General features: G+C 33.2%; 1 protein-coding gene across 3 annotated transcripts; it reads right to left on the bottom strand.

Annotated features, from left to right (window-relative positions):
- Positions 1-1,941: 1,941 nt before the first annotated feature.
- LOC125060261 (27 kDa glycoprotein-like) lies at positions 1,942-24,910 on the bottom strand. 3 transcript variants are annotated; one of them, XM_047665062.1, is made up of 9 exons: positions 24,616-24,910; positions 24,048-24,226; positions 11,673-11,785; positions 10,556-10,719; positions 9,048-9,083; positions 5,672-5,811; positions 3,803-3,943; positions 3,469-3,501; positions 1,942-2,257 (listed from the first exon to the last, which is right to left on the bottom strand). In XM_047665062.1, the coding sequence occupies exons 1-9, from the start codon at positions 24,650-24,652 to the stop codon at positions 2,171-2,173; spliced, it is 930 nt and encodes a 309-aa protein (XP_047521018.1). In that variant the 5' UTR covers positions 24,653-24,910; the 3' UTR covers positions 1,942-2,170. The 3 variants fall into 3 exon arrangements, with proteins under 3 accessions (XP_047521018.1, XP_047521019.1, XP_047521020.1); XM_047665063.1 differs by lacking the exon at positions 3,469-3,501 and having other exon boundaries at positions 24,616-24,909; XM_047665064.1 differs by lacking the exon at positions 9,048-9,083 and having other exon boundaries at positions 24,616-24,908.
- Positions 24,911-26,554: the final 1,644 nt, after the last annotated feature.

Raw genomic sequence — 26,554 nt, 5'->3', positions numbered from 1 at the left:
AAAGGACCCCCCCCCCAAGATTCGTTACGTAATACTTGAACGCTCCCAAAAGAAGACGTTTTTGGATTAATAGGTGAATACGGTTTGACCAATCAAAATCAAGTGAAATTCGTCTTTTGTTTCACGTTCGAAATTTAAATTGTACAACACGAAGACGGCGTTTAAGTTATTAATTGATATAAAATCAATTTTGTGCGTTTTAAACATTTTACAGGCGTATCTTAATATTATAGTAACTAGCCGTTTCGCGCCCGCTTTGCTGGACAAATTAAAATAAATTTTATGTTTCATTATTTTATTTTTTTTCATATTTTTATTATTCTTCTTTTTAACTTCCCGCTAAGAAAATTGAAATATTTCGAAAATCGAGTTTTTAACAGATGTTGACGTTTAGAGGTTCTAGGAAGCCTCCCCGAATGTTTCCGCGGTGAAGTCCGTATGGATAAATTTTCATAAAAGTAAAACAGCAATAAAAAAATGAAGGAACGTTAGAATTCGAAAAATAAAAAAAATTTCGCATCGAATGGTGGTAGTTTCATGTCGATACGATCAGTGGTTTAGGCGTGATTGAGCCTCAAACGAAGACCATTTTCATTATATATATATATAGATATATAGAGGGGACTTCTTTACAACCGACATTTCAATACTGATAGTGGCCTAAAGGGAGATCTATTGGCACTTACTTTGCACGCAATAATAAATCTTACTAACTCAATAATAATGTCCAATTCTGTTATAACACTCAAGACCTGCTTGTAATAAGAAACATTACCCGCCTCTCATTACTCATGTTGCCATGGTTACCATTTTATATGGAATAACTTTGTAACCATGACAACAGAGTTTTGCTTTTTAAAACGGTCGCCGATCTTTAGTAATCTATTCAGTTATTTGATATCTTTAGTTCAAACTTAGAAGCATTCAGTTAAACTTTTTTAAACAGTTGTAGAAACGAACGTAGATAATTCAGTGTTAGGAACACTACAGAACATAAGCCGCCATCTTGAATTTAATTTAAAAAACGAAACTACGTAGCTTGATTGTGATTGGTCAACAGTATATCCAATGAAAATCAAACGACACATAGTATTAGCGTTATAAAGATTTGGAGCGCACGTAAATTACTTTGAAAGTACGTATGGTTTAAATTGTACAGCAATTATGAAATTTAATAACAATCACATAAAAGTCGATAAAAATATTTCTCAGGTTGGCACGTAATTGGCCGTTTCGCATCTATTACTAAATTACAAAAATACTGCTACACTTTAGGTAAGACTCAGAGTCCAGAGTTAGCGCTAAGTATGACTTTGTCAAATACATGGAATTTGACATACAAAAGTTTGGGTTAACTCTCGACTTTGATTTTGACCCTTTAAGCCTAAGTCTACAGTAAGCTTAATCTACTTCTAGAAGGTAACATTGGAATGTATATGGCCTGATAAATAACGCCGTATTCGAAAAAAAACTTGAATTAAAAAGAGAACTACTAAGTATTTATTTAAAGATTTTTTCTAAATTTGGCATTTTTAACAGCGTTCAAGTATCTATCTATCGAAGCTACTTTCAATAACATTCTATGAATTAAAGATCAAGATAGTTTAGAATACGGGCCAAGTGTCTATAAATTTTTATAAGTCAAATGTAATCTTGTCTGATATTAATAACTTTATTATATTTTTTACTTTGCCTATTTTTTAAATGATTCAATGTTAAGATAAATCTTCTATTGTCACCATTTGTGCGTTACTTAAAACTAAAAATCACTGACATGGGCACTTTGAGCGACAATACAAAAAATACCTGATTTAGACGGTTTACGTATACCATTTAAATCATAGCTCTTATACCAGAAATTAAATATGCGCTGAAACATTTTGTTTTTAATCTACCTGTTCGACTGTTTCTTATCTATTAAAACTATAAAACAAAAAATTCAATTAAAAACTTTACGTATACACTCGTATAAGCGAGTGTGTACAGCTGCCATTACGACGTTGCTTTTTCTAAAGCGCATTTAAAACAATCATAACGAAGCTAATTTGAATAACGAATTCGAAATAGTTTGTGCGACAGAGATAGTTCAGCATCTCTTTCTAAAGACCGATTCATCGAGTGTAATATATAATACTAAAGCTTTAAGCGCAATTTAAGCAGAATTGACGTTTTAGAACATAGCTTTAAGAACTAAAGCACTTAATACAAAACTGCTGACTGCGAAGCGATGAGCGGAGTTTCCCTTCTTCTCTTCCTTCTGAAATATATAAAATTAATTATTTTTTATATAAAGAACAGTACAACCTTCTAAAGTCTGACCCTCAGACTTGTGTATATTTTTTGTCTAATAGGTAACTAGGTGATTAGGCTTTTATGTCTGACATACGCATATACTTTTTGGGACTAAGGAATCTTTCATCACAAAATATTCCTTCAAAGTTAAAGTTCCTTAAAGTTCACACGGGGTCGACTTCAGGTATCAAAAACCATTTATTTTTTATTCTTAGACTCTTATGTCATTTAACTGGTATAATCGTGAAGTAAGGACTTATTTATGTTATTAATAAATAAGTACTTTACCATCTAAAACTAAGGACAAAAACACATAATAATATTTTAACGAATATTGACGATTAGACGAAACTGTAATGTTTGGTTCTCTGGACATGCGAGATTATCATTCTACAGTGACGATATGTCAAAATTCTTTGCCAATTTGACAGATGGAAATGATATTTCCCACTTAAACTTGTCTATGAATTATGAGACTTAGTATTGTTTTAAACTTTTACCTGTGACCAACTGCATTAGTACTACACATGACCGACAAGAAACTGATTGCTTTATTCTAAGTACAAAATACATAACACACACAACAATGGAATGATTAAAACAAATTGAATGAAAAATAACCCGAAATTATGATTAGCATATACATAGATACCGGCACGTCAGATTAGCGGTGGACAAAAGGAAAGAGCAATATTACATATCATCAATTACTACGAGCATAAGTACTCGGACATTGTATAAACTAGTAGCAGTTTTAACAAAGTTCTCCTTCTTTTAAACATGTTCATTATGTTAGCGGAAGTTTTAAGTATTCCTATGAGTCGTAAAATAGGTAATTTATCGACATTCATTTAAGTTGCAATGTTGTATGAATAAATCCATCCTCAAGCAACGAAAACACAGTTTTTCCACCTGACACCTCAAATAACAAACACACATAAACTAGAAACCTGAGACATCCCACAACCATTTAAAACTTTATCCGACAACGCAGTCGCGAATCTGGCATTAAGTGTCTATGGGCGGTATATCTGGTGCTTCCTGCCTAAAAAAAACCTTCTGCGCAGTTTACAACTAGACTTCCGTGCCTTTAAGCTTCTGTAATAACGAAAACGCCCAACAACACACCCAAATGCCTGCAACGTTTAAAAACAAAATCGAAAAACCATAACTTACTGATCCGTGTCTCTTTTTAGCCGCATCCCTGCGCTATTCAAAAACAATAATCGTATTATTAAACAATTTCAATGATAATGAAATTGTAAATAGGTTTTGAATAACTTATTTTTAATACATTTTAGTTTATATAAGAAGGTATATATAGCATAGCTGACATAGCATAGTCTTATAATGACGTGGGCGAGATTTACGGGAACGAGACGTAGCGCCAAGACTGCTTATGTCAAAAATTTTGACATATAAAAGTTCCCGCTAAGTCCTTCCTAAATATCATAGTTTAAATTTGAAATAAAAAAATTGTGAACTATTTCGTATCGAATTTAATACTTACAATAAAGTCCTTGCATGGGGTAGCTTTGAGAGCAAACTTGAAGAGGGAATCAATGATGTTAGCTGAAGTTGGTGATGGACAACCTCCAAGAGCCTTAACGACACACTTTTGGAGTTCCGTTAATTGTTGGCATTCCTTTTGCTGAAAAAGTTATTAAGATATAAGCAACAAAACAAAACACATGTCTATTGTCTAGTCCCAATTAGCTTGAAAAGGTTTTCTTTCAGAACAGTATTTCTCTACGTGTTTTCCTTCGGCTATTTGATTGTTAAGAGACGCTATACGAAATTTTATTCAAATTATTTGAAATTTGAATGTCATTATATTTTCATTATATGTTTTGAAAATTTAGTTTCTGTATTTTGTTAATATTTTCCAAGTAGTTTCTTCCTATACCCTATCATTTAAGTTCCTTAAGGGAACGTTGAAATGGCGCTGGACTGGGCACATGACGAGAGATAGCAGGTTGAAATAGACAAAAATAATTACAGAATGGCAACCACGTGATGGAAAAAGGAAAAGAGGAAGACCGAGCAAGAGATGGGCTGACGATATTAAGATAATAGGAGGCACAACTTGGACAAGAAGAGCTAATAACAGAAAAGAATGGAAACAGCTGGAAGAGGCCTACGTGTCACAGGACACGCTGATTACCAAAAACGGGTCATATGATGTACTAGATTAAGTTTTATTTATGTGTTAGAATTCAGTGTTTTTTTATGTAACTTAAATAATTGTTATTACATTGTACTGGGTGTCAGCAATAAAGGCTAATCAAGGGAACAATTCAATTCTTGATTATTAAAACTTATGTATGTTACATAGTTTTGGTGGGACATAAGTCTTGGGAGGATTAAGGTTACTTCTTTAGAGTGTGTCTCTGTTTGCTTTTGGCAAATGGCGCAAAGGATACTTTACTGCATTGTTTTAAATATATATTTTGTTTGTCTTTTGTCAGGACTTGTGGTTAGCCAGACAAGTCAAGCCATGACCAATATCGTATGAGATCTCTCTATAATCACAAAACCTATTGGCTACCGAATAATGAGAAAGTGTATGTATTTTTCCGTTTACTATGTTGTATTTAGGCCAAAACAATCGTGATAAATCAAATAATTTATCTGATTAGGCTAATGTAAGCCAAATCATTCATTAAGATAACATAAAAATGCTATTATCTTTTATCAGTATTAACAAATATTAACGCAATTTATGGTAATGTAATGATTTTTATTCATTGCAGATTGAGTACATAACATTTGTAAATAAAATGGATCATCGTTTAGCCCTTATCATGAGATGACATGGAATGGAGCCTGAGAAAATTTTACTTCACCGGGAATCGAACCATCATGTGTAAACCATTAAATGTGATTTACTCATGATAATTATCTATTTTGGTCTCTAAACCTCTAGGCTCTACCAGGCTTACCCTGTAACTTCAAAACGCAATATCTAATATATAAAATTCTCGTGTCACAGTTTTCGTTGCCATACTCCTCCGAAACGGCTCGACCGATTCTCATGAAATTTTGTGTGCTTATTAGGTATGTCTGAGAATCGTACAACATCTGTTTTTCATCCCCCTAAATGTTAAGGGTAGTCCACATCTCAATATTTTTTTATTTATTTTTAGATATTTTTTTCTGTTTTTTATGATACAGCATTAAAATATACATACAACCTCTACCTTTCACCCCTCTACGATCAATCCCTATTTTTTTATTATACATGATATACATGGCAAAACGACGTTTGCCCGGTCAGCTAGTATATTATAAATTTTCGTATCATAATTCCAAGCGACACAGTCAAATTTTATTATAAAAATCAATATGACAGAGTAGCGTTGCTGGATTAAATAATTACCCCAAAAGTAATAGCAGGTATGCTGTTAGCTGTGAAGTTTCCTTCTCCGACGTTCACCGAGCCGATGGTACTGTTAAAGCAGGCTTGCAATTCTTCCTGCTTCTCTTGGATGCACTCGGGTCCATTTTCAGCGATGAATACTGAAAATATTTATTAATACAGAGCTATTTTGTCGCTATGGAAAGACACATTGTATGGTATGAACTAAAAGTCTAGAAATTTTTAGTTGGAAAACAAAAGAAAAATTCTACCGCAACAATTCTGATAATGTCAATGGATTCTTTAATAACGTTTATGAAAACCAACCAAATGAAAACGATTTATATAGTGCCAAATCCAAATTGTGCCAGGTGCCAAAACCAAAAACTATAGAAACGTTTTTCCAATCGTAAATAATTTTATTAAACTTTAATATTAAAGGCGTCAAATTTACCCATCTGATACTTATTACATATTATAAAAGGGGGCTATAATTATAAATAATTTACGAACTGAATTTATTTGTCCGTTGAGTGAACTGACAAAAGGTTTGCTTAATGTCAGTTCCTAGTACAAACTACTACACTGTAACAAATAGTTAGTCTTATAGTTAGTATCGATATCTGTTTAATGATGTGTTGTTTTTTTTATGTGTATAATAATTTATAATTTTATAATAATTTTTTTATGTGTTAGGGAGCGTTCAAGTATAAATATTACGTAACGAATTTTGGGGGGAGGGGGGGTCCTTTGGTACAACGTTACGATGCGGGGCGGGGATTGAATTAAGTCGTTATTGTTAATATTATTTTCGACTTTCCAGTACTTTTACACTTTATTGGTAACTTTTAGGTATAAAGAGTCACTAGGTGGTCACGAAACGTTTACTATACTTGGGTCAATAATCTCCAAAAATTGCGTGACGTAATACTTAAACGCTCCCTTAATTGCATTGGAGTAATCTGTAAGGGTGGGTGTTGTTGTTAAATAAATGTAATGTTTTACACAAAAACTACTGGACCCATTTAGAAGAAAGTTTTTAATTTTTTTTTTAACTATTTTTAATAATCAAGGAAAAAATTCCTGACTGATAAAAAAAATTAATCCTTGAAATCAAGAATTTTTCAGTACCTGTTTTTAAATTTACTAATGTATGTTTTTGTTTTTTAAATTTATAAATGTTACGAATTTAAAAATGTATTAGATATATATAGTTGAAAAGTAAAATCTGTATATAGATTAGATTATGAAAGTGTGTATCAAATTATCAGAAAGGAAGTAATAAAAAAACTAAGAAAAATTAGTAAAATAAAACTTTTAGGATAACAAAAACATATCTATATTCCGACTTAGTAGACTTTCCACTACCATGAGACGCGAGTTAAACCGCGGGGCATTGCTAGTAAATATATATTTCCAAAAAACTTAATATTAAATATGTTATAATACGAACCTTTTACGTTATTACTAAATCTACAAATATTAAACCAAATAATTTCGAAAAATCTGTCGGTTCGGCGTATAAATAAATTAGTATTATTTTAATTTATTATTTTATCCGGCGAGACCCACGAAATCTACCACCAAAACGCTGCAGGCTATATACACAATAATTTCAAATACCTTTATAACTACTTACTAAAAACTATGTATTAATATTTTTAAGTAACTCCAGTGGCGCTACAATCTTTTTAGGTTTGGGCCTAAGATTACTGTATCTGTTTCATCATCATTTGTCAATCTAAACGGCAAGTAGGTGATCAGCCTTCTGTGAATGACACACGACGTCGACTTTTTGGGTCTAAGCAAGCGGTTTCCTCCCGATGTTTTCCTACACCGTTCGAGCGAATGTGAAATGCGCACATAGACAGAAAGTCCATTGGTGCACAGCACAAAACAAAATAACCTATCCTTAAACCAGTAAAATAATTTGTGGACTTTGGTCGAATTCTGTATCACAAATAGTTAATACGATGCGCTTTGACCACCACTTTACATACCAAAAATGTATAAAATTGTTTAGCCGCACATGCTATAAGCGCCCTTATTAAATTCCTTCATACCTTATATGGAAATCGAATTATTATTATCATTATTAATGTATGCCTATAGATTAATAACTGTCAATTTGCAGGATCTTGTATAGTACGTTTACTTTTGATATGACGCACTTGATGTAACCAGACGATGATAAAAGAAATAAGATTCATAAATATTCATCATTCACTTAACAAGGTAATGAATGAAGGTTAGGTCGAATAAATTCAAGGATTTTAAAGTATATTCTTTATAAATTTTCATACAAACTATTTTAAATTTTTGTCGTCACGTCGTGATTTTAATTTAAATGTTTACGAGTAGCGCATGGAAACTAATTAAATTTTTAACAAGGTCAAGAAATCTAATATAAAGATTTATAAACAAAGCAAATTGATTTGTTAATAAACATTACTTGCACTTTCCATAATTTTGATTATTTTTCCGTATTAAGTTACTGGAAAATACCGCTTATAAAGTGTGTAATAAATGCCAGAAAAGCGCTTTTTCAGACTTAAGAACCTTTTCTTCTAAAGAAAAAACTTTTTAACCGGATTAAAGTTATGTTTTTTTTATAAACATAATTTTAAATTTATCCGACGTTTCGCGTGCTTTACAGCGTGCGTGGTGTCACCGTGACCATTAAATAATTGTAAATTTATAAAAATACATAACTTTAATCCGGTTAGGTCAGGTTATGTCAATCAAAGACAAACCTTTTCTTCGAGAGCTCAAAACCTTAAACAAGCCTATTTGAAAGTTCACAATAAAACAACAAATTAAGACTCTCACAAAGTTATTTAAGTTCTGAAACAAATATAGGATAAAGTATTTACCATTACCTACATACATACATATTATTTTACCATACCACAAGCAAAAACTAATTGTAATGACAATATCATGTCCGTGTTCCGTGACCAAAGGTCAATCGTTAATTATAGACTAACCAAATCATAGGCTAAATCACTTATCTATCTTGTGCCCTTCATGTTATAAAACAGTCAGAGGCCCTGGCTTCGAATCCCTGCGTAATAATTGTTTGGATCTAACTCTGATTCATTCATTTCACACGTAACATAACGGCCCTTTTTACCGAGTTTGTTTTTTTGAAAAAATTGTCTTTATTTATATTTGAAACGTTTTTTAATATGTATTTTATGTTTTTAGTACATAAATAAACATTCACTGTACAGTGTGCATATAAAATAATTTACCCTGTTAAATACATCCAAAAAATTGTTTCCATTTCGTGAAATAAAGCCCACTTTATTATCTAAAACGATGTTTGTTCAACCACATATGCATATAAAAAAATCCAAAAACTTCTTAATGAAAATGCCTCTCACGCATCCCTTACCAACAATAGATTTTCGCATTTCCTTTTGAACGATCTCTGCAGAACAGAATGAGCATTAGTTTAAATAAACATTAAACGATTGGCGCTATCTATATGGAAATAACTTTTTCTAAGACAATTAGGGTCTGTTTCACAATGTACGGATAAGTTCTACATAAGTTCCAAATTAGCTATTTATTATTAATTGGTAGGATAAACACAATTGTTGCGTTTCACGACTGTCAGATAGCGCTATTCGTCACATAAAGTCCATCATAAGTCCGATGAATGTCAAATAGCACAATTTATCTTACAAATAATTTATGTGTTGCATAGCTATTTGGAACTTTATCCATACATTGTGAAACAGACCCTTAGTAGCGATTCAGAATTAAGAAACGCTAAGTGAGACATGTCAAAAATGTGTTGGATTTGACGTTATTACTTAGAGCTAAGGTCAAGATTCAACGAGGACGTCTGCTACGTCCGAAATAAGTCTCGATTCTGAATCTGACCCTAAGTGATCACCGTTTGTGACTCAATATTGACAACGACGTATATTTCCAACGTTATTTTCCATATACGAGTTTGTGTTAAAGACGTTGCGCAAAAAAATCTATTGATAAGTGGAACGCACGTGTAATCCCAAGATTTGGTTAATACTGCATCAGACTTATAGCATATAGGTAACTCCTAGTTTGGAGACAATACAGTACTTCACAGATAAGATATGACATTAGTGACCTCGTCGATTATATGACAAATGTATGTCAACAGTTCAAAGTCCTTAGAACGTCAGATTTGTGTGTTCCTTTTACCTTTGTTGTATTATTTAAAGGCACTTTGATTTTGCCTTCCTATCAATGGCATTTTGTTTTAATATGTCAAGTGAAGCAGTGCGTAATGCTTACAATTTTTTTGTAACCAAATTTGACAGTTCTTGCCCGCACTACGCCATTGATTGATATCACCACATACAGACAGTACCTAAATTAGATTTTCCATTTTAATATTGACGGTGACATGACATTCACCACGCATGCTCGTCCGTACTTCAACTTTTCTCCTCTTAAGTACCTCCTGGATTTGGCCCAGGTACAAAAAGGCCTATCCAACCCGATTTCACTACTCCCGGTTGCCTTGTATGTCCTACTTGTTAACCGCTTCTCATTCCTGCGTTCCACATGACCAAACATCTAAGCATTATATTTCGTATCCTTGTCACTACATCCTCTTTTAAGACAACACTACTCACGTATCTCACTATTACTTATCCTATCACGCAATGTTACAAAACACATATGTACATATATCTTAACCCTCTCATTTCCACGGCATTTATTCGACTCTCATTCTTTCTCTGTCACACCCAACATACTACCGTATGTTAACAATACTTGATTATTTACATTACAAAATACTCCTTAATAAGCATTACTATTCCATCTATCAAAAATCATCATAGAAAACAAAAGACTGTAGCCTAATCGTGTATTTAATCTTATTCTAGATTGTACATAAAAACTTACGTGCAATGCGATCGCCTTCCTTGAAACAAATAAAATCTGCAAGTTGTTCGGTAATATTGTGAACAGTCTTCATACTCTGCTGCTCTTCTTCGGCAAGACAAGGCTTTACCGCATCTGTCAGGTTGCTGAAGCAGACTCTGAACGACGGTGTTTTGTCGCAGTACCTGAAGGGGGATGTTTTAATTTAGAATAAGAAGACAAAGTTTTTATACGGGAAAACGAGTCTACGGGACTGCCACAAAAGGCGGTTACCGCAACTCATGGACCCATTTTCTTAGATGATGCGTTGGCGGCGTGTAAAGGAGGACGCGGGAGACTACTGTCTTTTTTAAATACCCGAAGATAGCATCTCCTTGTAAAGACTTATAACAACTTAGATTGTTCGGAATGCAAATGGCTAAGTTTTCTGTGCGTTACAAAAGGCATAGGGTGTTTGAACTTGAAATGGGTTGCGTAAATATAGTTTAAACTTTAAACAATGTTCTCATGGCATTCGGTGACTTCAATTAATTATTTTGAAATTTAAACTATTAATGAGTTAGGTAACTATACGTAACTAATAATATTGACAGTTTCATCAACGGACGTCAAGTCAGAATACGAAATTCCACCCGTATCACCTCGACGGCTACCATTCCACAACTGAGTGTTTCTTAAGGAAGTTATTGCCGAGCACCATCACTATGTGTAACCGGCTGCCCACTGAAGTATTTCCGAACCAATTCAACTTAGGGTCGACTTAGAAAAGAGAGTACCAACTCTTTAAAGGCCGGCAACGCACTTGCAATTCTTCTAGCCCATGGGCGGTAGTATCACTTAACATCGGGTGAGCCTGCTGCCCGTTTGCCTCCTGTTACATAAAAAACAAAAAAAACATCCGAACCAATTCAATTTGGGTCCTTCAAGAACCAGGGCGTACTAATTCTTAAAAGGCTGGAAACGCACTTGCCAACCTTCTGGCATTGAGTGTCCGTGGGCGGCGGAATCACTGAACATCAGGTGAGTCTCCTACCCATTTTCCCCGTTCTTAATGACAATAAATCTCAATATTTAATTCGCGGGAAAATACAACGTTACAAGAAGATACACACAACTTTATTGCTATCATATTACTTACTTTTTGAATACCTCATCAACTTGTCCCTGAGGTTTGGCTTCTTCGATTTCTTGCTGTAGCTTGCTGGGGTCAACCAGAGCGGAAATACAACCTCGGAAGCTTTTTAATGCCGACTGAAAATATATATACATATATTTTAAAGATACACTTTGTTGCAGTAATACAGAAATACAGTACAATTTAAATAATTAAATAAAAAGGTAGGCAGCCTTATCGCTTTTGAGCGATCTCTTCCAGACAACCACTGTGAGAAAAAAACCTAAAAAATTAGTTAGATTTGAGCGCAAGATGTGTAAAACTACATAACACATAAAGTTACGACAATTTTGAGTGAACTGAATAATTTTCACTGGGTATTAGTGCCTGAATGCAGTCAATGTAATATTTAAAATTCTCGTGTCGCGGTGTTTGTGGTTAAACTCCTCCGAAACGGCTCGACCGATTCTCATGAAATTTTGTGTGCATATTGTGTATTACTGAGAATCGGACATCTATTTTTCATCCCCCTAAATGTTAAGGCTAGTCCACCCCGAAATATTTTTTTATTTTTTGATATTTTTTTCTGTTTTTATTTTTTTATGATACAGCATTAATACATACAACCCCTAATTTTCACCCCTCTACGATCAACCCATATTTTTTATTATAAATGATAAACATGGCAAAACGACGTTTGCCGGATCAGCTAGTAATCTATAAAATTCCACTAATATGATGATATTCCATTAATTGAAATCTTATCGTTTCCATTAAAATATATTATCTCTTATTTATAGGACATGTGGGTTTCTTTAAATTCCAATTTATTATTAAACTCCTAATCAACAAGACTACCCAGAAATTTTTATAAATATACTAGCAGACTCGGCCAAGCGTTGCTGTGGCTCAGGTTTTTGTTAAATTACACAGTCGTAAACTATTGAAGGGAAACGGTAGAAGAACACCAGTCATGGGAATCACCATGCATTTTTGGTGGTTATGCCATTAAATTGTAGCTTATGTGAAACGTTGGTACTTTCAACACAGCGCCATCTGTTAAAATTGTCACTATCAAATAATAAACAAAATGTTTTGCAATAAAATAATATTGCGGGTATAAATTGAGATGTAAGCTATCCTATCTTTTAAGTTGGATCAAACTACACACGGTGGTTTTGGTTAATATCGGTTCGGTAGTTTAGGAGTCCATAGCGGACAAACAACGTGACACGTAATTTATATATATTAAGAAGATTATAAATTATTTATGTTTTATCATCGCACACTTGAAGCCTAAATGAGCCCTTTAGTTTTTCCCACACTCATAAATTGTGATATCACATCCTCGTTTCCAAATAGGTCTAATATGTCGACACTTATATTGAAGTGTCACTTATTTAAGAACCCTTAACGTCGCAACCCCAATATCACTAATTTTATGTTAGTTATAAGCTCATATTTTAAATGAGCTGTTACCCAGCTTTAAACTGAGCTGTTAGCTGGGTAACAAACAAAGTATTTCATTTAACATATATATGAACATATCTACAACAACCGCCACCGAACATAACTCGTGCAAAGTCATATTATTCCTAAAACCTTGCCTCCGGAACTTCGCTATAGGTATATATGTTAACGTAGAATTGTAAACACCGTTAGATTGTAATCTATCTCGCGAGATTATATACTGTCGAAAGATTGTGAACCTCAGCGTACTGCTTACAATTTAACATATTATTATTCGGTAGATTGTACTACACTAACTTAGTTATCATTCAAACTTCTTTGGTCAATTACAGATTAATTTTACTTCCCAACAATTTCATATAACTACCGAATAATAATACGTTAATTTGTAAGCAGTTCGTTGAGGTTCACAATCTTTCGACAGTTTACAATCTCGCGAGATAGATTACAATCTAACGGTTTTTACAATTTTACGTTGACATATATACCAAGTAAAGAATTAATTATATTTTCTATGAACTTCGTTAAATATGCACAAAGCTTTACCAAACCTAGGTTGCTTGACACTTGAGAGATCGGTATTTCGCTTTGTAGCTATTTGGGTCAGGCGTTCTAGTACTAAATTCATTTAAAACTGATACAATCGGAGCAAGGGAAATCTGCGAGATTTTCGTTTAAAAAGTTTTGTTATGCCTTTCTTTTAAATATTGTAGTTTGTATTGAGTTAATTCTTTATTTATTTATTTTGTAATCGTAAATAATATATAAATTAACACAATTATTCTTAAGATATAGCTAAAGATGGAAAACATAAATATATATAGGATCAGTCATATAGAAAAAGGTTCATCATTTACAAAAGGAAAAAATCAATAAAAATAATTCAATACATTTAACTATCCTAATTCGGCTGTGTTGTGTGATTGTGTGAAATTGAGAGTATGTACATTGTACGTGCGGGTGTGTATGTGGGGTGTGCTTATGATGCAGGTTAAATCACCTGCATCATAAGCACACCCCAATATTTAAAAACACAGTGGCGCTACGTTTAAAACGTTTCTAATAAGCAAGTTCTTTCTGTCCAAGACACACGCCGTAGACTTTGGGTCTTAGGCATGCCGGTTTCCTTACGATGATTTCCTGCGTACGAGTGTTAAATTTGCACATGCGAAAATTCCATTGCTGGTCGAAGCTACGACCTCACGAGAGTCGCACGCTGACACACATCACATAGCTATATTTGGTTGTAATAATATTTGTATATTTCCAAAGGGTAGTAAATAAATAAAACTTATGCGTCGACGAGTGAAAGCATGTGATATACTTTACAATTTAGATCTATATTTTAAAACTGTAAATTTTTCAATTAGATAAAATATAAAGTACCAAATATTTGACCTTAATAACAATGAATAACCTAATTGAAGAAACGTTATCAAAATCTTATCGTTGACGATATCATAACATCCGTTTAATGAATATCTGTTCATTAATTAATCGATTCCTTTCTTTCTATGAAAATGTAATAAAGCGTAAATAAAGAAAATACAATCAAGTTAAATTATGATTTTCTAAAATAAATAGTTAATTACTATCATTATTATACATGATACAGGTATCAACCGACAATAAGGTATTACTGTAAGTATGTAAAGGTACAGAATAAATTTATTGCAAATACTAACTTATTTTTAAAATATTTATAAAAGTGTCTAATTCTACGAAATGTCATGTATGGAGTGTCATATTAATAAGGCTTCCTAGGAGTTATTTATTTGTGATTACATGAGAGACTAGAGGAAAATCTATTTCTTGACGTATTTAAAATAACCTTATGTTCAAGGTTAAAATTAATTTATATTATTTTAAATATTGCAATTTACATTTATCATTTATAATTACTACTTTGTAAACTACGTGTAATATTTATATTATACTAATAAAAATCGTTTACTATAAAGGAATGGATTCACCGTAAGTATGGGATCAGTCATATGTATCTGACACACGCCATAGATTTGTTTAAGTTCTGACAGACATCCTGGCTTCAAAATATTATTTGATAAGCAAAACAAGAACACGTGTTTCAAACGCACGACCTAGTGACCACGGTGTAGTAGACAATCTTAACCACATACTGGTATACTTGGTAATATCTATGAGGCAACGGCGGACCCAGGAGATGTCATGACCACCCTCCAGCGAACTTCAGAACCTCCAGCTTTTGTGCTGCAGGTTCTGTAAACACCCTGTTACATAATTTTTTTTTTATGAATGGAATCTCGCTGTTGGCCTTAAGGGCCTTTACAGCTCAGCTCGGCCTGAATGGGCCTTTTTCCCCCAACCACCGCGAGGGCGTCTCCTGTGAGACTCGGACCTCGGCTTGGAACATCGACCCAAATCTGTTTTTGTCTATTATTATTTTTTATTTTATTGTTAGCTACTGTGATTGGATCATCCGGATCCGTTAGTATGTGTACTCCTTCTGGCCTTTTTTGTCGGGATACATAAACACGCAACTTGTGTATATATTATTATATATGTATAATTTACATGTCAAAAGGAAGAGACTGGCTGCCCACAACACAGGGAATCCTAGTGTGGAGGCCATTGCGCTTTACTTTATATTCTGTATGTATAATAAAGTTTTTTATTTCTTTCTATCTTATTGGTACAAATTAAGACCCCCTACCACCCATGACGCGAATTCAAGATTCGCTGTCCTAGTGTTACTTTGTCATTAACATGCTAGTGCCGGAAGTCTCTCTATGACACGACAATGAATATTTTTACGTTTGTAATTTTCCTCAAAATAACATCTTTCAACTAACAAGGTCAAAGTCAAATCATTTATTTCAATTAGACCACCTAAAATTGCACTTTTGAACATCAAAAAAAAATACAAAGAAGATTCTAGTTGCCCCTTCCAAAAGGTAGTTTCGTGTGGAGAAGAATGGGCAAGAAACTACACACTTACTCTTAAATAGGTTTACAATATTTTGTTACATTTGTCTGTATGTCTTTTAACATGTTTCCTCGTCCGAATCACTGATTTTTAGAGCTCTTCGGCTTAAAGGCAGATGGTTAAGTGAATCAATGAACGGCATAAAAAACCGGTAAAGTGACCCTTAAAGTTCTTTCCCCTTTCGAATTACCAGATGGTCGCACGTCAGGGCTATTGGGTGTCGCTTAATGATGCCAAAAATTAACAAAAAAAACAGTTATATTAAGTCGTTTGAAAGAAATCTGATCGACCTATCAACATTATTTTTATAAACGTATCAGAAATGCCCATGTTTTAAAAACTGAACCGATTTTGATAAATCTTGGACTGTCTCCTATTTTTCTAAATAACAATATAGCGTTGCGTTTTAAGGCAGTTTTTGCCGCGCACCACCACTAAGTGGAACCAGCTGCCCACAGAAGTATTTCCGAACCAATTCGACTTAGGGTCCTTCAAGAAAAGAGCGTACCAATTCTTGAAAGGCCGGCAACGTACTTGCGAGCCTTCTGGCATTGTGAGTGTCCATGGGCGGCGGTATCACTTAACATCAGGTGAGCCTCCTGTCCGTTTGCCTTCTATTACATAAAAAAAAAAATTAGACATTATTGCTGTACAATACATTACCTAGTACATAAAAATGTGAAGTACTATAAAAACTAATAACTAATCGGCAAGCCGGTTAATTTCTAACGCATGTGAAACCTGGTCACTCACTGACAAACAAGAAAACAAATTAGGAGTATGTCAAAAAAGTATCGAAAGGAGTGTTTTAGGAAAATGAAAGATAGAGTAAAACTGGAAGAAATAAAAGACATGACAAAGTTTAGGAATGCTGTTACTTCTAGAAAAAACTAAGATGGAAATGGACAGGACACATTATGAGACAAGACACATATCAATGAACGAAAAAAGCGACGGAATGGCTTCCTCGCTATGACTAACAAAACAAGGAAGACAAATAAAAAGGTGGGAAGATGATAGAAGTAGAACAGCTGGCCTTATGTGGCCCCGAAAAGCTGGACACCGAGAGGAGTGGAAGCTCTTAGAGTTGGCCTATGTTCAAGGACACGTTTTTATATACTTTAAAAACGTTAATAAATTCGGTATTACTTTTCATTTCTGAGATCTGTGGACAAACATTCACGATTTAGCACGCTCTCGGAAATCTAAATAGACCATACTACAAAAAAATTGTGAAATTGATACTATTTGAAGTCACTTACAGAACCGACTACTTTTATTAATGGAAATAGGTGGACAATAAATGAGTAGAATACAAAATACCAGTACATTTTTAGGCTCTGCAGGGTTTCATGAATAGATAATGCATAGTTCAGGGCAACGTAAAAAATCCTTGAAAACCGAGTTTAAATATAAATACTATTTTTGACGTGATAACATCTTTAAAATTGTTTTAGTCGGGTGACATGTTCAGAAACTTGTGTCACACCAAAACCTCACGAGCGCGATCGCAGGTATAACGAGAGAGAGACGGACCGATCTCCCGTCTCATCTCGAGCGCTGCCAGTCATTCCGTGAATGTATGAAGAAAAATGTATATCATAGTCGAATAAGTAAACTTGTCATTTTACACCCGAAATTTATCATCAAAAGTGTGAATAAAACGATAGATGTAATTTAAAATTTGAAAAAATTGTTATCTTCATTAATTCCTTACTTCCCAAAAACTTATATCACCAATAAGACGTTATCACGTAAACATCTCGATCGTAAACCTACTTTACAAACAACCAATATTTTTTTCCACGTTAATTTAATAACGAATGAAATCTATATAAATAGATTTCACAACCGCAACAAGCAGTCCCGTATCCCTTAGACACTTTCACTGATAATTTTTAATCTTTGATTATTATTATTCAGTTATAGTTTCTATTGCGCGTAAGCATGTAATGCAAAATTACGAACCATTATAGATTATTTGAATGGAATTGTGTATCCAAAAATATTAAGAATTAAAATACTTAAATATATTTTGCAGAGCAGTGTTGGCCTAGTGGCTTCAGCGTGCGACTCTCATACCTGAGGTCGTAGGTTCGATCCTCGGCTGTGCACCAATGGACTTTCTTTCTATGTGCGCATTTAACATTTGCTCGAACGGTGAAGGAAAACATCGTGAGGAAACCGACATGTCTTAGACCCAAAAAGACGACGTCGTGTGTCAGGCACAGCCTGATTGGCTATTAGATTTAAAAATGATCATGAAACAGATTCAGAAATCTGAGGCCAAGACCTAAAGAGGTTGTAGCGCCACTGATTTTTTAAAAATATATTTCGCAGTTTTTGTTTCACCATATTTCTTAGAGATTTTCGCATTCTAGATAATTCGTTTCTACCCCAGACCCTCCCTAACACAGCCACGTAGAAACTACCCGAGGTGGTTTTAGTCAAGTCCCATATACCCCTTCAGGGGCATGAGATACGCAAATGCATTTCTACCCCGGAAAAAAAGGCAATACGTTTATAGGATTTTCAAAAATGTTTCTTTTTAAACAAAAGAATGTTTCCATGGAGTGAAATTTCCATTATTTCTAGTTCTTTCCCTGTAAAAATGTTATCTTTGTAACGCAATGACCGAATTTAGGTGTGTAAAACTGCGGATCGACGCTAGTATCACATCAAAATATATCTTAACAGCCAAAAGACGAATAAATTAAAGGTAAATAGCGATCAAATAGCAGAAATATGAACCGCAAGTCTTCAAGGTCAATATTTAAGTACTAGTAGACTAGAAGGCATAAGAGTTGAATAACATTGTATTACAAATCACGCAACGCACTCGTTTTTTGGCGGAGTCGCATTACCGACATAAACGGAGGTTATTTTGCCGAATATGTTATTTATGATACTCGATAATTAGTTGTCGGCAAAACAGATTTGAATATTATTTCGTTTCGTATATCAATTTAAGGGAGATATCGCGAAATAAATTTTTGTGAAACCTTGTACGATACTCACACTTAAATACAATGTAACTTAATAAATACAAATACATATATAAAAAAAAACAAAACACAAAAGATTTCGCGAGGAATCGAATCCAGTTTAGGGTTAAAGTCAAAGTCAACATCATTTATTCATATAAATAACAATGTACACTTATGTACGTCAAAAAAAAATAGAATATATGAAATACTTCTAATTTTACATTTACTGCCACTTCTCAAATGAAGGCGTAGAACGGAAGAGAAGAACTGGCAATAAATTCTCCGCCACTCTTTTTAATCGCCAAGGTTTTTGTATTATACGTATATATAACAGCCACTATATAGTTATAATAATAATAGTTAGTAGTAACAATTGGTCTAAGCAGGATGTTTACATTTTAATAGGTCTTATAAACACTTAGTCGGTACAAGCTATAACATTGAACTGTGACCGTCTAAAGTCCAATTTGCATAGATTACTTACATTATTACCATTTAAAAATATAGGTAAACTAGCCGATCCGGCAAACGTCGTTTTGCCATGTATATCATTTATAATAAAAAAATAGGGGTTGATCGTAGAGGGTTGAAAATTAGGGGTTGTATGTATTTTTTAATTCTGTAACATAAAAAAAATAAAAAATAAAATTTTATCTATAAATAAAATAATAAAAATTAGGGGTGGACTACCCTTAACATCTGGCGGGCTGATTTGTGAATCTAAACCATTCCCAGATCCCCTTGAACACACACAAAAAATTTCATCAAAATCGGTCCAGTCGTTTAGGAGGAGTTCAGTCACATACACACGCACACAAGAAATATATATATTAAGATTGGAAACTTATATGTAGTATGTTAACACGAAACGATTATTATTTCCCTGGGACGGGAATAAAGGAACGCCAGGATCACCATAAGCGTTAACTAGTAGGTGATTGTGATTAAAAAATATGTAATTCTAGCAGACCGGCCAAGCGTTGCTCTGACTAAGGTTTTAGTTATATTACATAGTAGTAACCTATTCATGGGAAACGGTAGGAGAACACCAGTCATGGGGACCACCATGCTTTTGTTGGTGGTAATGCCATTAAATTGTAGCTTATGTGGAACGTTGGTACTTTCAACACAGCGCCATCTGTTAGAATTGTGACTGTCAAATAATAAACAAATAATTTGCAATAAAATAATATTGCGGGTATAAATTAAGATATAAGCTATCCTATCTTTTAAGTTAGATCAAACTGCACACGGTGCGCTAATTTGATTGAAATCGGTTAAGTAGTTTAGGAATCCATAGCGGACAAACAACGTGACGCGTAATTTATATATATTAAGATATGTAGAAATATATTTGAGAGTAATTTGAACAAAACATGGATTTTAACATTGTAGACTAGGTACTTTGTTACTTAAGATATCATGTTGAACATGGTGTAACCGTTGCAGCTCCCTTATAAACGTTGTGTAAAACAAAAAACTTGGCGATTAAAAAAAGGTGGCGGAGAGTTTATTGCCAGTTCTTCCCTTCCGTTCTACGCCCTTTGAGCTGGCAGTAAATGTAAAATTAGAAGCATTTAATGTATATTTCTTTTTTTAAGTTCATAAGTGTACATTGTGTTACCTATATGAATAAATGATTTTTGACTTTTGAATTATGCGTTAATATTCATTAATTTATCAAAATATCCATTATTATACAAAATCATTTTTATACGTCAGTCACGTGACACGAAACGGTCACAGATTAAAACAAACGACAAAGACATGCTTATTTATTTATCTTTAGGGAAACATGACAGACACAACAAATACCAGATATGAAAAAATATATATATATACAAGTTATAATTATAGAAGTGTTCTAAAATTGTTTTGCAGATAAGATTTATTTTAAATTAAAATATGAGTAACACGACTAAAAATAAAATGATAATAATGGGCACGAATGTAAACATAATTTATACATACTTATTATAATAGTGTAGTGAAATGCTAAAGAATCCCACGTTACGACACATAACGTAACATAAGAAATATTAAGAACATCGACAAGAAATATATTTTTTGTAGTGCAAACAATTAAAGTTTGACGTTGAATGAATGACAATTAACGCACCAAAAACCGTACGTTTACGTGCGTCACGGTACCTCATAGGGACTTGTGCGACGCCATTACATGGAGAAATTTTGGCGGGTTATTAATATTATGAATATTTTATGTCAAAGCCTTACAGTACTTCATAGAATTAGAAAAATAAACAGGTTCCATAGTAACTAGTAAATAACTTTACTTGTCAAATCGCCCATTAGTCCATTGAAATATTACATGGGCTGAACATCAATTTTATTTATGGGACATGTACGGGGGGGGGGTCAATACAAGCTTAAACCCAAGTTCGTAGGGTTGGCGCCCTTGTACCCCGGCCGCCATCTTGGAAAAGTGAAAACACGTTTTTGGCTATATCTCCTAAACTGTGCGTCTTACAAATAATTTGTAAAGACATATTTACACGACGTACAAATCGCTTTGCCTACAATTATGTCTATACGACTTTTTATCCACAAACTTGTGTTTAAGCTTGTCATACACGTCCCATAAATAAAATTGCGTCCTCTAACAAACGTTCAGTTTGGCCCTCACATTGTAACATTTCAATGGACTATATTGACAGTCGTTTTCATTGATAGAAAAAACCATAAGTCGTAACAGTTAAGATAATGTTACCATACGCTGTCAAAGGCGATAAGTTAAACTATTCCCAGCAATAAATCAGTCGTCACTCGAGATTTTGATGGTTTTCAAAGAACTCTTTCATCACTGTGAGTTGGATAATTAATGGATTGTTTTTAAACTATTTTCAAGAACAAGAACAAATACTCATTGTTTTAACTACAATTTATTTTATACATAATGTACACAGTACAGTGTTGTGTTTTAAAATGTATTTAAATACCAGAAACGTTGTATGGTATAGGCCTCAGATGTATGTATCTGTTTCGTGTTCATTTGTTTTTTCTAATAGCCTAGGTGATCAGCCTTCTGTGCCTGACACATTACCGGTTTTTTTACGATGTTTTTCTACACTTTACAAGCGAGTGTTAAAGAAAATCCAAATGCCAGGGTTCAGAGTCAGACTGTGTAATAAAAGTTATAACTATTTAAACATGTCCATGTATGTAGGTACTATATGCACAGGTGATATTGGTGTTGGAATCACCGGTATATTTTGAGGAACAATTTTATAATAAATGAACCTCTATCATAGATTAACGATTAAATTTTTCACTCACTAAGCTATAAGTAATCAATATTATTTAGTACTTCAAAGTACATCCTGAGTCAGATATCAGAAGTCTGAATAACAGCAATTTCGTATTTGAAACGTGAAACTAAAGAATCCCACATTATGACACATAACGTAACATTAGAATTATTAAGTACATAGACAAGATATTCTAGCAATTCAATATCAGGATAAAGTGCGACTCATATTCTTTACAAATCTGAACCAATGGTCGTAAATTTTATCATCAGAAAATGCTTTTACGCATAATACTTGCGTCAGATTGCTCAAGAGCACTAATAGCAAGCTATTAAGTGGTACTCCGCTTCTTTGTCCTATCTAGTAACACCTGACAGAAATTAAATGGTCTCAGAATTCAGGAAGAAATACTCAAAATCATAAATCTATTACGTAACATCAGATTCAACTGTTAATAAATCAATTTACATGAAATCGTAAACTTAACCGCACGACTTCGATTCGTGACTCCATCAGACCTTTTATAATATATTAAATTTGATAAGCCCATATGTGTATCATTTACCTGCAATGAACTGCCGGTGTAATTTTTCAATAACCGTCACTCACCGGTCATCAGGCCTTCCCCTGCGTTGACTAATACCATTGATATATAACGTTACGAATATTTACCAGCGTACCTACCGCAGATTTTTTTCATCGCGTGTATATGGAGACATCGAATGTTGGAACAGTTTCGTATGAAACTAAAAACACGTCTAATCAAAAGAAGTTCTTCCAGACAGTTATTGTAAAATTTTAATAATAAGTCTTTTTAATTTGGTAGTGTTACTTTTGAAACGTTACGGCGTTTTCGTTTATTTATACGATCATAAAGCTCAAAGCTTTACTACACGTTTCATCGATTTTTATCAACCGTCTACAACTTATATTTTACAATAATTATTATTTTATCGTAGAGCACCTTTCGATTAATTCACGCGAGTTAACCACAAACCCACGTAGGATTTCTCAAGTCTAATAACGTAACAGAATCCAGTTAAAAGTCACACATTTTACATGAAAGTTTAAGTTTGATTTAATATTATGTAGATATAACACTGTATATAATGTACATTTATATATTATAATACATGAAGCCAAAGTTCATTAACAAATTAAGCAGGCAAAAACCAAGAAAAAACGTAAATACCGGTTTGAAGTCACATTATTTTTAAACACCATTTTAATGTAGTAATTATACATGCAACAACTTGATCTTTGCCTTCAAATAATAACAAAGAAAAATATTTGTAATTCTATCTTTCAATTGTCATTCTTTTTAAATCTGAATTTATTAGCTTGAAAGTAACTATTATAGTAGTGTTTTCCTTTGTTATGTTTTAATTACCACTTTTATAAAATTTTATTGATGTTAACAGATAATAATAGATATTTTTCTTAGATTGCATATTCAAATAACAACAAAATTATGTATAAAAAAAATACTAGGTACTATTACTACTACAAGTACTGAAGATTTTCATAGATTAAAAACTAAGAATTATATAAGTAGTCAACATTATAGCAACTTTCTTATAGTGTGCCTATAATTCAGTGAGGTATTAATATCTATCTATCTCATAACCCCTCATTGGGTTAAGAAGTACACATTACAGCCGGACCCAAAATGGTTGGTATGTAAACTTTATTATAAATACAAAAGACTCACCTCAGCATTTTCATAAGCTTGTGGTCCACCATTCTTTTCACATTTCTCTTTAAACAGCTCCGTTGACTTGTTTTGGATGGCTTCAATTTGTTTTTGATCAACTTTACCTTGCAATTCCGGTGGTAAGGCATTAAAAGCATCACCAATAGAGGTTTCAGTTGACTGACATGATGCCAAACCTAAGACATTTAAATCAAAATCTATAAAATATTAAAATGATTTCTACATATTTAAAGAATTAGTCTTTGCATTTTTTTTTACTTTCACTATAGTATTTCTTTTATTACTTTCAATATAATTCAAGATATTTAATTGCAAATATTACTTTATACTTTATTAATCTTACATATGCTTTAATACAAGTGTATTATTCCCTATTGTCATTGTTTAGTTATGTAAATCAAACAGTATAAATCAATATAAATTCAGATATTTGAATAATCACTTGGATCATATTCGTTGATTTTTGCACTATCTAGTAAGAAGTGGGTAGTTTTTATTAAAATATATTTAATAATAAATTACTTTAAAGTGTAAAATATTAAAGAAATATTTAAAACAAACTTACCAAGTATTAAAAAAATTGAAAAATAGTTGACAAACATTATTAAGTATTAGCTAAGTAGTAAGTTTGTTCAATTATGATATAACACTCGTAGAAATTTCAAAACAAATTAAACCGGTTTCGTTTTTAAGCACTACTAAATACCAAGGTAATAAATTGAGATGACAAAGGGCGTTGCTTTTAACTTTTAGTTAAACCTTTCTCAATATATATAATAATTAATAATAACACAAAGTACAGGGAACCGTTCAACAGACAATGGCACTGACGATCGATCGAAATTCCGAATTCAACTGATTTTATAATTGAAATTTGAAAAGCTAAAATATGTGGTATGTGTCACTGTCAAACGACAATGATGACAACGTTGCTGTCAAGTAAAACATGACAGGGCGCATTGAGCATTGCCAAAGTGATAAGAAAACCTTTGGCATTTTCTTTTTAATATTAAATAAAATATTATATGGCACTAGGAAAGCAACATAATTACCTAAAATTAGGGACCTCTTAGCCTAGCGGCCTTATTAAGTGGCAGCTAGGTGAGGGGTACCGGCTTCGATTCCCTGTTCGAGGGCAAGTTTTAATTTAATTTTAATTTTTTCTCGGCCTTTGGGAGGGTTGTGCGGTACCGGGCAAGTGCCTAAACCATACATAGAGGACACGGTCGAAGTTCTAAGGCAAGCTCGAATTATATAAAAAAAAATCTTATACTTGACGCTGGCTAATGCACAAACCATGCCAGAGCCATAAAAAAAAGTACCTAAAATCACCATAGCTATTTACAAGATAACAAGTTAACAGCATCATTTTTTTTCTACTCAACGTACCATAGATATATATTTATTTATTTAAAAACCGTTTAGACGATGAAAAATAAGAAAATATAAATAAAACAATATCTCTTCCATCTTTAAATTAAGTTGGTAAAAATATGATTGTGAAACAAATCAACAAGTTTAATTTAGATTTAAGTAAAAGAATTATTAATATCTGGGAAAGACAACTATTAGTAGGAGTTCGTATAATAATTTGTATAGCAGCTGACGCAGGAATATTTTAGTTTATTTTGAGTTTGATGTTGTGTATTATTATTATCAGTTAAATTTTGTATACTTAATCTTGATCTCAAATTTTCTATGTATAGTTTGGAGTGGTACGGATCATAAAGTGATGACAGATAGGTTAAAAGGCCGCATAAGGCGGAGAGAAGCATATCTCCCGACGATGAATAAAATAATAAACGGAGTGGGATACAGGGATAGATTAAAGAGCGAAGAGCCGCAGGAACTAGGGACGAGGGCAGCACACAAAAATACAAGTTCCTTTTTTTTCGTTCTACCACCGTGCCATTTTGTCCAGGGACTTTATCCATCTCTTATATCGTTACAAAAAGATACTTAGAAAAAAATCATACTTCGAGTTCCGCGTCTCGCGAGATACGCCCCGCCCCGTACACCACGTGCCCCGTACACCACGTGCCCCGTACACCACGTGCCCCGTACACCACGTGCCCCGTACACCACGTGCCCCGCTACATCGGTAATATTTTTTATATTCATGGGCGAGCCGGCTTGCTTTGCGAGACCCGTTCTCTTGTTTTTATTTGCCTCCTTCACACAACATAAATTTTTTAATAATATATTGCGCGTATAAGACTACGTTACGGCTTTGGTATAACTAAGCCCATCTAAACATTGATGTATAATAGGTAGCCGATGCAAGAAACCTGTTTTTAATTTGAATTTATTTTATTGTTATGAACATTTGAGTAAGTATTGTTTCTTTTATATAGTGATTTTTTTTAAATCTAAATTTAATATTAAAGTTTTTATTTTTTGATCAAAACATTACGAAGCGAATAAAAAAGTTAAATTATTACAAAAGATTATAATTATTTTTTTGGTAGAATCAATACAAAAATTAAACATTTCATAAAATGAAC

The sequence above is a fragment of the Pieris napi genome, chromosome 21 (assembly GCF_905475465.1).
Source record: "Pieris napi chromosome 21, ilPieNapi1.2, whole genome shotgun sequence".
NCBI classification, from domain to species: Eukaryota; Metazoa; Arthropoda; class Insecta; order Lepidoptera; family Pieridae; genus Pieris; species Pieris napi.
The sequence above is the reverse complement of the archived record's forward strand: the minus strand, read 5'-3'. Positions and strand labels throughout refer to the sequence as shown.